The sequence below is a fragment of the Nycticebus coucang genome, chromosome 23, assembly GCF_027406575.1.
Source record: "Nycticebus coucang isolate mNycCou1 chromosome 23, mNycCou1.pri, whole genome shotgun sequence".
Classification (NCBI taxonomy): domain Eukaryota; kingdom Metazoa; phylum Chordata; class Mammalia; order Primates; family Lorisidae; genus Nycticebus; species Nycticebus coucang.
In genome coordinates, this window is record NC_069802.1 from 38,850,852 (window position 1) to 38,866,015 (window position 15,164).

At 49.6% G+C, this 15,164-nt stretch overlaps 1 protein-coding gene across 2 annotated transcripts; it reads left to right on the forward strand.

Moving 5' to 3' along the window:
- The first annotated feature begins 7,130 nt into the window (after positions 1-7,130).
- Positions 7,131-14,116, forward strand: TMEM271 (transmembrane protein 271). Of its 2 annotated transcripts, XR_008377241.1 has the most exons (3): positions 7,131-9,202; positions 13,453-13,557; positions 14,030-14,116. XR_008377241.1 is itself a non-coding variant. In XM_053578112.1 (1 exon), exon 1 carries the CDS (start codon positions 7,547-7,549, stop codon positions 8,663-8,665), a length of 1,119 nt encoding a protein of 372 aa, XP_053434087.1. In that variant the 5' UTR covers positions 7,131-7,546; the 3' UTR covers positions 8,666-10,859. The 2 variants fall into 2 exon arrangements, 1 of the variants encoding a protein (XP_053434087.1); XM_053578112.1 differs by lacking the exons at positions 13,453-13,557; positions 14,030-14,116 and having other exon boundaries at positions 7,131-10,859.
- The last annotated feature ends 1,048 nt before the right edge of the window (positions 14,117-15,164 follow it).

Here is a 15,164-nt window from a genome sequence, read left to right on the forward strand (position 1 = left end):
TTCACAACCCATGTACCCAGCCTTCCTTCCACCCTTCCATCCTTCCATCCCTCCTTCCTTCCATCCATCCATCCATGTATCATCTATGCATCTATCTTTCCTTCCATTCTTCCTTCATTCTATCCATCCTTCCATGTATCCATCTATCCTTCCATATATCCATCCTCCCATCCATCCTTCCATGCATCCATACATCCACCCCTTCCATTCATCCATCCCTTCCATACATCCTTCCTTCCATGTAGTCATCCTTCCATCTATCCGCTATTCTTCTGTGGTTATTGTGTATCCTTTAGTTGGCACATGCTCATGTAAAGTGTGTGCTTTTCTCTGTGTGCATCTTTGTTCATACGTTTGATTGCAGTTATGTCATTTACCAGTGTCCTTGGGAAATTATTTAATTTCCTCTCTGTCTTGGTTTCCCCTCATGTAAAAACTCAATATACATCACAAGATTAATGGGAGGACTAAATATGCTAATATATGTAAACACAAGGAACAATGCCTGGCACATGGAGGGCAGAGCTGTTCACCAAGAGCAGCTTCCAGTCCTGCACACTCCCTTCATGGACAGTGCTCTCGATATGCAGGTATGCCATTTTTAATCTTTTATACTGTATTTTTATTATAGCTTTTCTATGTTTAGATGTGTTTAGAAACACAAATACTTATTATGTTATATAAGTAACTATATTAAGTATTTAGTGCAGTGATGTGTGTAGCCCAGGAGCACTGGTTAGTCTGCTGCACCATCATGTTTGTGAGGCACACTGTGATGTCTAACTGTGACACATGCCTGTATTATGTCATGGTTTTAATCTTCACTTCCCTAATAACTGAAGATATTAAACATCTTTTCCTGTACTTACTTGCTACCTGTGTACATCTTTTGGTGAAGCAGAGGCACACCTTGGAGACATCATGGTTTGGTCTGACTACTGCAATACTGCAAATGCCATAGTAAAATGAGTCACATGAATCTTTTGATTTCTCACTACATATAAAAGTTACATTTATACTATACTGCAGTCTATTAAGTGTGCAATAGCATTGTGTCTGAAAAACATATATACTTTAATTAAAATACTTTATCACTAAAAAATGCTAATAACCAACTGAGCCTTCAGTATGTTCTAACCTTTGTGCTGGTGGAGGGTCCAGCCTCCATGTTGAGGGCTGCTGACTGATCAGGGTGGTGGTTGCTGAAAGTTGGAATGTTTGTGGCAATTTCTTAAAACAATGAAATTTGCCACATTGATTGACTGTTGCCTTGATGAAATATTTCTCTGTAGCATGTGATGCTGTTTGATAGCATTTTACCCAGAGTAGAACTTCTTACAAAATTGGTCAATCTTATCAAACCTTGATAGATTTATCAACTAAGTTTATGTCACATACTATACCCTTTGTAATTTCAACAATATTCACAGCATGTTCACCAGGAGTAGACTACATCTCAATAAACCACTTTCTTTGTTAATCCATAAGAAGCATTAAAGTGTAAACATAGGATCACAACAATTCAGTCACATCTTCTGGCTTCACTTCTAAGTCTAGTTCTCTTGCTATTTCCTCCACATTCGCTGTTACTTCCACCACTAAAGTCTTGAACCTTTCAAAATCATTCCTTTCATCTATCTTTCCATCCATTAGGGTTGGAATCCACTTCTTTCAAATTCCAGTTAATGTTGATATTTTGACCTCCTCCCATGAATCATGAATGTTCTTAAGGGTATCTAGAATAGTGAGTCCTTCCCAGAAGATTTGCAATTTTCTTTGCCCAGATTTATCAGAGGACTCAGTATCTATTGAAGACACAGCCTTAGAAATTTATTTTGTAAATAAGAAGACCTGAAAGTCAAAATTACTCCTTGATCCATGGGCTGCAGAGTGGGTGTTGTAGTAGCAGGTGCAAAATCAACATGGCCCTCCAGCCTGGGTAACAGAGTGAGACTCTGTCTCTGTCTTAAAAAACAAACCACATACAAAAACTGAAATGATACAATTCATCACGTTAACATGCTAAAAAAGAAAAATATATATAACAATTTTAAGAAGTACCAAAAAATTTATTTGACAAGATTCATTACCCACTCATAATACAGCTCTTCAACAAAATAGATTTTAATCTGATAAAACGCATCTACAAAGCACTACACCTTACATTATACATAAGAGTGAAAGAGCGAATGATTTATCACCAAGACAAGAAATAAGACAAGGATATTTACTTTTATTACTTTAATTCACTATACACGAGCACCTAGCCACTGCATTAAGGCAATAAAATAAAAGAAAGTTTGGGAAAAGCAGAAAAACAGGTTCTACTTATCTGTGGCATGCTTATCTATGTAGAAAATCTTTAGGAATATATAGAATGGCTGCTAGAATTAATAAGTGAATTTAGCAAGGTCACAGGATAAAAGGACAATATAAAAAGTCAATTATGCTTATATATACTAGTAGCAAACAATTGGGCAATAAAATATTAAAGTAACACATACAAATATTAAAGTAACATTAATATTACTTTAGGGTATAATATTACATCAAGGCAAACAAGTAAAACAGCTCATAACTTATTCATAATATTCCCAAACTAGAAACACTCACATGTTCATCATCAGTGGAATGGATAAAGAAAATGTAGCATATTCCTACAATGGATTAGTAACCATCAATGGATAAACTATAGCGACATTCAACAGAGATACATTTCACAGACATAAAGTTGAATGAGAGAAGCCCAATATATGTGTATAAGAATCATGGTCTATGATTACATTTGTATAAAGTTCAAAGAAACAGGCAAAGCCAAACTATAATGTTTAGGGATGTGTGTCAGGGTGAAAAAAGTATAACTAGTTGCTAGGAAGTGATTTCAAATGAAGTCAGCAGAGCCTCTGCAGGAGGGGGCTGTGGTGGGAAGGTGCAGGCTCCTCACTAAAAAGCCCTGCAGTGCTCTGTTTTGCGCAGAGCAAGTGTATAGTGCTCATTTATAAGCCAGTAAGGTATTACATGTATACTGTATAATTTTTTTCTATATTTCACAAGACAAAAGCTCTTAAAATAATAATTAAGGTGCAAATGTATCTCTGAGAACTCACTGGCTGTGGTCTTATGAGAATAAGTTCTTTAGATAAATCACCAGCCATGCAGAGCTGCTTGTAAGTGAAGATCAATAGCAATTGTTCCTGAGGAAATGCAGGTGAGGATTAATAACAAAGTTTTCTTTTTAGTATTTAGCCAGTCAAAAAGATAAAGGATAAAAGTACTAACAACTGATAAACAAATTAGAAAAGAAATTAGAATCAGCCAAAGTAACTGAACTCAATACTCAGGAGATGTAATTTCACACACTAAATATGTAAATATCAGTGCTTAATCTTAGCCAAAAGGCTGAGAAGTGATAAAAGTATGTAAATATCAAAATAAAGTTTAAAGGTGATAGGAAAACTACTCTTCCAGTTATACATAATTAACGTTTTTAAGATGTCATCTCTGGGCTTCAGGCTCCTTGTCCCTGCAATGGTACAGTGCTCTTTCCAAAGCAGGGAAGCACAGCCGGGTCTGCACCAAGCATTCTGTGTGGTCTCACTGAGCTGTGCATGATGGACTCTGTGATTTTTAAAATAACCCCTAACTCTAACCTCAGCCTGTAGAGAAGTCACCTGTTTCTTGTGTGGTGCTTCTTTCCTAGGTGGGTGCCCCTGCCTGACCCAAGCCTCTCAAAGCACTGAACCAGACTGCAGCTGCTACAGCAGTGCTTCTGTACCTTCCTAATGCCACGACCCTTTAATACAGTTCCTGTGGGTTGTGACCCACAGGTTGAGAACTGCTGTGCTACAGGGTCCTCTCTGTGGCCATACAGAGAAGAGGCAGAGGCAGGCACTGCAGGTTGAGCCTGGCAGGGTCTTGGGTGAAAGGATTCTGCAGAAAGTAATGGAACCAACTTTGAACATGTGCAAGGGTCTGTTCTCATCGGCACTCCTTTTTAGGCATCAGAAGCCAGCTGAAGGCAGAGGTCATCTCTCTGAGTGAAAGACAGTGAGAGGGGTCCCTGTGAACTCAACAAACACCCTAAAGGAAAGCTCTGCATGAGTGGGACCAAGGACTTCCCTCCCTTCTCCCTGCTGACCCAATGTCTTTCACTCAGAAAGACTGCTGATCATCCGCTGAGTGCCAGCAGTGACTGGAGAGGCGTAGGGACAGTGGGCAGAGTGCCAACCAGTGTCCCAGCCCAAGCTGCAAGTGGCAGAGCTGCTTTAAGCACACACCAGGGCCTCCTCTTGCAGTCCCCATCCTCAGGAGAAGGCTGAACTTCCTGGTGAGGCTCTCTGCTCCCCCCCGCCCCCGGGGGGGTGCTTCTCTCCTCCTGCTATTGCTGGAGTTGTTCCCTCCCAGGGCCCTTTCTCCCCTCACGGAGGGGGGATGCCCCCCGCCCCCAGCATGCTAGCCCAGCCACCTTGCCCTGTCCCTGGGCTCCTGTGAGCAGAACCAGATGTACTTTTGTATTCTTCCACAGGTTGAAGTGACCATGATTGGCTCCTGGCAACTCATACGTTCATTTGCTCAGGTAGTTGTTCCTTCAGCCAGGGCAAAGCTGAGTCTGTTTTTTTTTTTTGAGACAGAACCTCATGCTGTTTCCCTGGGTAGAGTGCCATGGCATCACAGCTTACAGCAACCTCCAACTCCTGGACTTAAGCCATTCTCCTGCCTCAGCCTCCCAAGAAGCTGGGACTACAAGTGCCCACCACAACTCCCGGCTATTGTTTTTGGTTGTAGTTGTCATTGTTGTTTGGCAGGCTGAGGCTGGATTCGAACCCGCCAGCTCTGGTGTATGTGGCTGGCACCTTAGCTGCTTGAGCTGCAGGCACCGAGCCCAGAGCTGAATCTTGACTGAGGGTGTGTGTGGAAGTCAGATAGGATCCTGCCTGCCCTGAGCAATCTGGTGGGACTGTCCTCCAGGGGTCAGAGAGGGCAGTACAAGGATAGCAGTGGCAGGCAGTAGGGCATGGTACACAGAGCCTGTGACTTGGTTTATTCTTGGGAAGTGCCTTTGAGGAGATGAGGATCATTTACCTCAGGGTTTATTGCAAGGACTCTGTCATAGTAGTGCAAGCACTCAGTTCAGCACCTGGAGGACACCAGGCTCTGACAAGGCTGAGTGATACTGAGTGAAGTGAAACTAAGATCTGTGAAGTGAGATGGCAGGTGCCAGGTGAGGATGAGGAAGGGGGCACCCCCTGGGAAGAGGGAGAAACTGGTGCACAGGCCTGTGGCAGGAAGAAGCCTGTGATCTGTGTGTCAGGATGGTCTAACACAGGGCCGGGGGAGGCTGCAGGTCAGATTGGGGGGAAATATCACAGTGTACTTTTGATGGCAGATAGCTCTCCCATCTCAGATTTTCCCTGGCCTTAGAGGGCACAGCACTGTCCCTCCACCCCACCCTTCAGTAAGGAAGGAGGATAAGCCAGGACTGCCTACTCCCTCCTCTAAAGCCTAATCAATCTGGCTGTAGTGTCATGCATTGGAGATGGTGGGGCTGCTCTACCCTGTTCTGCCGGAGGTGGCTGCAAACCTCGTTTCCCTGGAAACGAAGATAATCATTGGAAGTCAGCTCATGGCAACTCCACTCAGGCGTGTGGGAGCCAGGATTATTATACAAGCTGATTTACACATTGTCCTTTTAAAACCCATACATCTTAAATGCAAAGGAAGGATCACTATTCCTGTTTCTCTGGCAAGTCATCATGCATGAGGCTAGGACGATTCCGCTGATGTTCTAAAATCCACACTCCCTGCTAAAAATATAGTGCAGCATGCTCGTTCTCAGAGCTACAGCAGTTGAAGTAAATCCCACGCAAATGTCCAGGCAGCTGCACGAAGAGCGTTCACATATATTCATACAGGGCAGATGGTTTCCGTGAAATATGGGTGAGGGGCCCCGCAGGCGCCTACCTTGATCCTGTGGGAGCAGCTCCTTTCTGCTCCCAGGCCTCAGGGGGCTTCTGATCTCGCTCACTGGGCATGATGGGGCACCCCATGCCCTTCAGGGGCATGAAGCTGCATGCTGTCAGTGACATGTTCACAGGCCAGAACTTGCTAAGGTGGCTGACGAGGACAGGGGCCTCTATGCATCCCTGCACCTCCCCCCAGCCCCAGATGAGTCCCTGGCTGCAGCCCTAATTGCAGAAATTATTTAACATTGCAATTAGCAGGTGGTGAGTCATCAGCTCCCTGGCATTGCTGCAGCAGAAACCCAAACGAAGTGGAAGAGCCCAGCTGCTGGGCAGGGGGACCTCAGAAAGCCTTCTGGAGACCCTCCCACCCAAGGCCCTCTCCTAGCCAGTGCAGGCTCCCTTCAGGAAGAGGATGGAGGACCCACAGGGGCCTCAGAGAGGCCACTTTCCACAACCTGTGCCTTCCTCTCACCCACCTTGAATTCCAGTGGTTCGAAGAGGCAATTTGATGCCCCCACTCCTCTTCACTCAGGCCTTTTGATGAATTAATTCACACGCACCCTCTTCTGGAGAAAATTCCTGCCTGACCCCAGAGAAGGGCTTTTAGGCTAAAACCCAAATGACAGTCATCCAAGGTTCTCCCCAAGACTTCACCTCTATGTTGGATCAAATGGCTAGTCCTAAAAGTCAGCACTTCTCCCCACCTCCCCCTAAGAACACAAGACACACACACACACACCCCACACTGCACACGCTAGTACTTCTGGAAATCCAGACTCCATTCCCCATCCCCCAAGTAACACCCAGCACTAATACTCACCTACAGCCCCCTACCCTCCCTGCCTGGGGTCCCTTTTTCCTTAACACCCTGGCTTTCCTTTCCTCCCCTACTCATACCCGCCCCTTCCCCTTCTCCTTCACCCAGGCTCTCACTCATCCCCAGCACTCGGAACTCCCCTCTTCCCCTTCTCCTTGCGACCCCCCCAGCTAACTTCTCCCGGTTTCCAGACCGCTAGCAGGCGGGTGGGCGTGAAGCGTGGGCCTGGAGGGGGTGGGAGGGCACCGACAAGTGGGAGGTGCCTTGGATTGGGACCCAGGGCGTCCGGGAAGGGGGATGGGTAGAGATTGGGGCTCTCAAGGCGACGTGCTCTGGATAGGGGCACCTACCCGGGGAGGAGGCGGAGAGACGTATGAAAGGGCCACCTCTCCTTGGGGAGGTGGTGGAGAGGGGTCCTGAGGGTGGTGGGGGCTGGTGGGGGCGGAGGAGGGCGGCGCCAGGGCCAGGCGCACGGGCCGCGGGCAGGGTGGGGGGAACAGAGCGTCCTGGGAGGGGCGCCGCTGGCTGGGGAGGGGGCGCGCGCGCCTGAGGTCCTCTGCGCCGCATCCGTTCCCGGCGCGGGGTCGCGGCGGCGGTGGGAGGTGGAGGATGAGGGCTTCGGTGGCGGCGCGGGCCCGGGAGGACGCGGGAGGATGAGGAGGAGGCCGGCGGTCCGGCCGCGCGGCGCCGGGAGGAGGCGCAGGCGGCGGGGGCGGCGGCGGGCGGCGGCGGGCGCGCGGGGTGCGGGCCGGCTCGGGCGCGGAGGATGAAGTGGAGCGTCCGCGGGGCCTGCGCCGCGCTCTCCTCCTGCCTCCTGCTCGCCTGCGCGCTCAGCGCCGCCGCCGTCGGCCTCAAGTGCTTCTCGCTAGGGTCGGAGCTGCGCGGGGAGCCGTTCCGGCTGGGGGCCGCCGCTGGCGCCTTCTACTCGGGGCTGCTGCTGGCCGCCGGTCTCTCGCTGCTCGGCGCCGCCCTGCTCTGCTGCGGGCCCCGGGACGCGCCCCTCGCAGGGCCGGGGCAGGGCCCGGGGCTCGGGGTCCCTACTGCCCCGGCAGGGGCTCCAGAGGCCACTCCAGGCGAACCGGGGGTCGCGACCGGGCCCTCGGGACCGATGAACAGCCAGAACCTGCTCTTGCTCGGAGTCCTCGTCTTCATGCTGGGGGTCCTCAGCGCCTTCGCGGGCGCGGTGATCGACGGCGACACCGTGTCGCTAGTGGAACGCAAGTACTCCCACTACTGCCTGCCTCCGCGGTCTCCAGCCGCAGCCCCCGGCTCCGCAGTCCCGGCCCCGGGCCCGGCCCCCAGCGCGCCGCGCTCCCGCAGCACCCTGGACAGCGCCACGTCCGCCAAGTGCCGCCAGCTGAAGGACTACCAGCGCGGCCTGGTGCTTTCCACAGTCTTCAACTCGCTCGAGTGCCTCCTGGGCCTGCTCAGCCTCCTGCTGGTCAAGAACTACAAGTCGTCGCAGGCCCGGCGTGGCCGGCGAGGCCGGCGGAGGGCCAGCCGGGCCCTGGCGCGGCCCCGCGGCGGCCCCGGGCTTCGCGCGCAGCCGTCGGCCTCTCGGGCGCGACGGGGCCGGCGGGGCCGGCGGGGGCGGCGGCTGCAGCCGCGGCCGAGCGAGGCCTCCATCCTGTCTCCGGAGGAGTCGGACTTCATCGCCCCCGGGGACTGCGCAGGCTTTGCGGCGCACCACGCCGTCTCCTACATCAACGTGGGCGTCTTCCACGCTTTGGACGAGGCGGGTGTGGAGGTGTGTTGTGGCGGGCACCCATCGGTGGAGCTGCCAGGGTACGCACCCTCAGACCCCGACCTCAACGCCTCCTACCCCTACTGCTGTCGGCCGCCCTGCGAAGCGGCGCTCCCCTGGGAGCCCAGTCGGGCCTGCTGAGTCCCGGGCCGGACCCCCCACGGACCGCGCCCCAGCATTTCCACCGGACCCCCAGCAGCTAGGGAGGGCGGGAGGCTGGGCGGGTCCAGAGCCAGGCCTCGCTGGGGCATCTTCCACATGGCTTTGTATACTCTGGACTGGCTCCTCTGAGGGCTTGGAGTCCACGGGAGAGGTCCTCCGGTGTTGCCATTTGTGTCCAGGAGGTGTCTCTTCTTTTCTGTGTCGTCCGTATTCGGATTCCATTTTCAAGTTTACAATAAATGTTTCAGGGTGGGCCGGACCGCCGGTGGGCCCGCCCGCCCGTTTGCACTTCCCATGCGGTTCCCTGAGACCACGCTCCTCTTGGAGGTCCGAGGCGAAGGGAAGAGCTGGGTGATCCGCGCAGAGGAAGCACCTCGGCGGGAGGACGGAGAGACATGGAACAGCGCCCACAGCGATTTTGTACACGGATGTGCCTGCCTTTGTCGGTACTTTCTTACTGTAAAGCTCTCCATAAACAGTGAAAATGTTTGGTAAATTTATTGCAACTTAAAATTGGTGAGTTCCTTTATTAAATTAATCGCTATATTATCGGAGAATATTGATCAGATTGAAATCAGAGGATTTGTCTGTACACAGATCAGTTTTGAGTGAAATGGTTGAATTTGGTCAACTGTTGACTGAAAGTTGTAGTCTACTAGCTAGTTAACTAAATCCAACCCCTTTCTGAAGCTAACTTTCTGTGTGAATAGAAACACAGATACCATGCCCAGTACATTTTTGTCTGTCTGTTTTGGAAACCGGAGGTGTGGTTTTTACTGCAAAGCAGAATTTAGTTTTGGTTAATGTACACGAACAAACTTATCCTATTTTGGAAAATCACAGTCTTAGTTTTTCTGGCAAAGATAATTTTCCTGTTGATTAATTCATTAATCTGGTAATTTTGGATATTACAGCATTTCATTTAAAATATACCCCTTGAATAGCCTTAATTGATGTGAAGGTCATCATACTTTTAAATTATTAGAGTATATGTGTGTCATATTTATGCACGTGATATGAAAGGAGCTCCATACAATGGTAGGGTGTATTTCTGTCTGGTGAGGTGGCTGAGAGCCAGGTAGGCTCTGAGTCTTGGGAAAAGGTGATCCAACTCCCACATGCTTGGAATGGAGGCCACTGTCTCAACACAGAGCCCACCCTGGCCCAAAAAATGTTTGTCTCCTGCAGATGGACATGAGGATGTAGCCAGTGGTCTTATGGGTGAGTGCCAACACAGAGCACTTCAGCAGAGGGAAGCTTTTGAAATTGTGTGTAATATCTTCACAGTATGTAGGAGTCTACTTCTAGCTGTGAAAAAGTAGCCAAATTTAACTATGGGGAATAATTTCCAAGTGCAGGCTCTGGGGGAAGACCTCTCCCCAGTTCCCAGTTGCCCAAACCTAGAGCTCCTCAGCACCCCTACAGACCAGGGCCCCTGTCTCAGCAGATACTTGGCTGGGCTGTCCTGTGGCAGCAGAGACCACTGGAGGGAGGAGGCCCCAGTTCCATTTCCATGAAGAGAAGTGAGACCTGTCACCAGTTAGTAGGTTGATCTATGGAGGTGGCAAACCTGTCCTCACTGATGCTTAGGCAATTGCTACAAAACATGGAAATCTGTTCAAAGAAGCTAATGTCCTCTCCTTGCTGTGTTGATACCACCAGGGAAGAAAATTTGCATGTGGCCAGTTTATCAGGTTGTCACCCACAGGCTTCTCCAGATAGTGGGGGCCTATTAGGCCTTTGCTTTCCCCCAGGTGGTGGGATGAGAAAGAAGGTTCTGCTGAACTGAGGATGAGTTTCCTGAGTATTCCCACTGTCCTTCCTTACAGCCCGTCCGCCGCCCCCCCGACCCCATGCCCCAGGAAAACTAGCGCACAGGCTATCAACCTAAGTAGAAATGTGTCACATGGCTTGGCATAGCACAGTGGTTAGGGAGCCAGCCACATACACCAAGGCTGGCAGGTTTGAGCCCAGCCCAGGCCTGATAAACAACAATGACAACTGCAACAAAAAATAGCCGGTGTTGTGGCGGGTGCCTGTTGTCCCAACTAATTAGGAAGTTGAGGCAAGAGAATCTCTTAAGCCCAGGAGTTTGAGGTTGCTATAAGCTGTGATGCCATGGCATTCTAAGACTCTGTCTCAAAAAAAAAAAAAAAAAAAAGAGAGAGAGAGAGAAAGAAAGAAAGAAAGAAAAAGAAATGTGTCACAAAGTGGCTTTTAGGATCCTTCCCTCATCTACCTAAATCAAATTCAGGTGGCATTGCTAGATGTTTCCTATTTCCTGAGCAGAGTTGCTCCCACCTCCTAGAACAGAGACCTCTCGGCAAGGCTGAACTCTCAGAACTATGGAGCAGAGGGCCAGTCAGGTCTGCAGGGCAGGAGGAGCTGGGGGCTCCCTGCTCCCTTGGCATGAACATATGGGCAGCACAGACAAAAGAAGTCCAGCCTCCTATACCCTTTTTGTTTTCTGAGGTGTTCAGTCTTACACATTTTGTACATCTTAAAATGTTAGATGCCTTATGGATCTTTCAAATTTGTAATCAAAGTCAGTGACCTCTGTAAAGTGTCAGACTCTTTTTGGGGCAAAACAGAAGGCACAATGAAATGAGGGCAGACAGGGCAAGTGGCCAGCAGCAGGCAGGGCACTGTGTCATCTGTATGCACTGCCCACCTGAGCAGCAGAAGAATCTGGGGGTGCACAGGCATTTGCTCTTCCCTTAGCCCCAGCTGGGGCAGACTGGCCTTGCCCATGCACTAAGAAAGGAGATGAGTTGTTTTAAGACCAAGTGTCCCTAACTCCATGAATATTGTTAGCTCCATTTTTATACAGGTTGATGTAATGATGTGAGACACCAAGATTTGATTTTTTTAAAGTATACCAGAGGAAACAGATTCCCACATATCCTTAAACTCAAATTATTCCAAAGATCATTCTCAGGGAGTGAAGGATCTGAAACTACAGCCTTCCTTCCAGATCAGGACTAGATTCCTGGTTACTGCCCCACTCTGAACTCCCTGAAGGTCATCTAGCTCATGACAGCGATTTTATTCATGTTTATTTTATTTTTGTGAAACTTTAAGTTGTTTAGAATTGATTCCTTCGTGCTACTTGAAAAATAATGCCAGTTTTTGGGTCTTTCTAAAAATGGGTCTTATTCTGCTTCCTTGCCAAGAGTTTATTATTATAATGGATACAAAAATTAAACTAATCACATTCTAGCATTTTGACTTGGCTAAATGTTGCGTTTTACTTTAAAATTGAGTCAGGTGGTTGTTGTGAAGCTCAAACTCCTTACTATTAAAGTTTTACTCCTGGATAGTGTCCTCATGCAGCACAGGAGGAACATGTGTGCACATGCAAATCTGCACACACATGCACACACGCATATGATGCACATGCTCATACATATGCATACATGTATGCACACACAGGGCCTCCTAGAAGTTTTCCAAGGACCAGGCTGGCAGCCCTGCCTGGGGTTTCCAGGATCTTGGTAGACCTTATCTTAGGTGCTGTAGGCTGGCTATGGATGGGGCCACATCTTGGTTGCTGTAGCACCATAGGTGAAGCATACAGGTAGAGTGTCCAGTGGTGGGCACCTTGCCTGTGCTGAGCTTCAGGCCACATCCAGGTGGAAGCACAGCAGGATGGAGCTATGTTGGGAGGTACACTGGGACTTGAGGATCTTTGGGGTGCCAGGCTGAGTCCCCAGGCCCCATGGCAGATCTGTGCTGCTAAGATGCTGCTGCAGCTTGACTCTGATACTGACCTGGCCAGCACCCTCCTCACTGGCCTGAGCCCAGCCCTCTCCAGTGGGCAGTGGATGCTTATTGTCCAGACCACCCTCTGGTGCCCTCTTAAGTCCTTCTTCCCCACTAAAATATGAGAGAAAATTAATAAATGGCAGAGCCCTTCAGAAAAATGAATTCTGCATATAAATAAGTATAAATTATTTATGTACTTATGTGCCTACCTTTTTATGTGAGACAGAGACAGCAGCCTAATGTTAATTGGCTTAATTTCTCAATCCAGTACTTTTGCTTAATTTGCTACCTTTCAGTACTATCATTGACAGAGGAAAAAACCCAAGAAGGAAAAATAAAATAATCTAATTTAGGAAAATAATATGCAAATATTGTTATGTCCCCATATTTGAATTCTCCTAAGAACTTCTTGTGGGGGGCACAGGAAACCTTAGGGTTCCAGCAACAGAGTTGTGTCTACAGCAGGTTTCTTAAAGTCATTATGATTAGAAGGGAACCCGCCTATGTGCATAGGCTTCACCTGCAGAGGGTCCAAGTCATAGGATCTACATACATAGCCTTTTTATCTGCTATTGACCCACAACAGAATGTCACTTTTGGATCAATAAAATCTGTTTAAAAATACGATATACTCCACAAAAGAATCTTTTACTCCCTGTCTGTGTGGTCATCATCCATTTCTGGTAGACTGTGCAGTAGAAAGTGGGCAGACTGAGTGGCTGTGCTGAAGGCAGGAGCCAAGTGGGGAAACCAAGGCTGTTCTGGGCCCTTTGCCCCCCTCCCACTGACTCTCGGGCACCCCCCGCCCCCAGCCCATCCTTCCTTCAGCACCTGGAGGGCTGGTCCACTTCCCTGTCTGCCTTCCAACCCTAGGGCCCCAGATTTGGCCTCTGCACCAAACCCAGTAAGGTTTGCCATTTCCTTATTCCACCATTTCTAAATCAACGATCTGACCTCTTTCCTCATCTTCACTCTTGCTGTCACATTTTTCTAAACCTCAGATCAGAAAGTGTAACCCTAAATTTCAACAACTGCCATTTTTCTGGAGAAGGAAAGTCAAACCTCCTGGACCCCTGGGCTGCCACTTCAGCCTTTGTTGCTGCCAGGTGGGTGCCAGGGAGGAGCTCAGGGAGGGGGGTGCCCATCTGGTGGGACCTCATGAATAGGTAGCAGTGACCCATGAGGCCAGGGACTCAGGGTGTGTGTGAAAGGGGCTCTAGAGTGTGGACCCTTGAGACGGGCTGAGAAAGGGGTGGGCACAGCACTGGGGGGCTGAGGGATAGGGCTGGACAGGTGGTCAGGGATAGCAGGGAGATGCTTAGGGAGACTCTAGACCAGGTAGTATTTGTGCAGGGCACAGGGCATATGGCATGGGGTAAGGTGGCAGCAGGGGGGAGAATGTAGGCAGTGTAGGTGAGGCCTGTGCAGTGGCTACACACTCGCTACCCTGGAGCTTCATACCATGTGGCTGTCTGTCTTTGTAAGCCCACAGCAGGCAGATGCTGCTGTCGTCCCACTTACAGATGCCTAGGAACTTGCCAAAGTACACTCTCTGCCCCCCATCCCCATCCTGCACAGGACATAGATGCAAGGAACCCAAGGCTCATCTCCAGCTGGTCATGTGTTTTTGTAAACTTGGCAACAGTGGGAAGCAGTTGACTCTTTTTCTCAAGGAAGTCTCCAGATGGTGTAAATGCCTGGTCTGCGGCCACGCCTGACCCTGCGACTTGTTAAAGGTGAGGTTATGCATCACTCCTCTCTGGGGTTTGGGGAAAGAGACATCAGAGCAGATAGTGGCTGCCCTATGCGCCTCAGCTGCCATCTGCTGTCTGACTTGGTGCTGCTTTCCCGAGTGTCAGTTCACACCACAGCCAGGAGGGGCTCCTTCAAGGGCAGCCAGGGTGCCCTGTAAGTATTTCTCCTGACCTTGAGTACCCAGGGGCCAGGTGAGTTGCTAACTGGGCAAGAGTAAAAAAGGTGGTTCCAGCCTCCAGGTCTATGCTGAGCTCCAATTCCCTTGAGTCACAGACATGTCTACCCTGAGCTTGCCTTGCAGTGGGACATCCTCTCCACACACCTCTCCCCACCTCCCAGATCCTGCTCTGAGCTGTGTTCAGTCTCTGAGCCCTCGCTGGCTGTCCCCAAAGCTCAGAGAATCCATGTTTGCTTTCTAATTTGGGACATACCAACATTTTACTCAAAGTAGGCCCTGAGAGAACCTCCTTGCAGAACCTTAGGGCTCTGGTGCCCATATGCACCTGAACCTGAGCTTATGGCAGTTGTGGTTCCTGTCCCTGAAAGGAAAAATTAGCTGAGCTCTAGGTCTGGCACCAGATCATCCCCTAAGCCTCTGAAGGCAGGCCTGAAGGTCCCTTAACTTTGCATTCATAAATCAGCCATGTGAAGATAGGATGCATGGGATGAAAGGCAGACTGAATGATGCAAGCGATAGAGAAGAGGTGGGAGGATATGTGTGGTTGAATGCAGGTATAGGATGTTACAGTAGGATGCAGGTGGTAAGGTGTACATGTAAGGGTGGGGGAATGTAGGATCCTTTGTTGAATGGATGGGTGGGGTGGATGGACCAACCCTGATAAGACAAGAACTCTCGGAGAGATCCAGAGTGTGGTGCATGCGTGGAGACTTTCGGCATGGGAGTATCCACTCGCATCTACTCTCTGTGGGCACTGAGCAGGCACTCACCGTGTGCAGA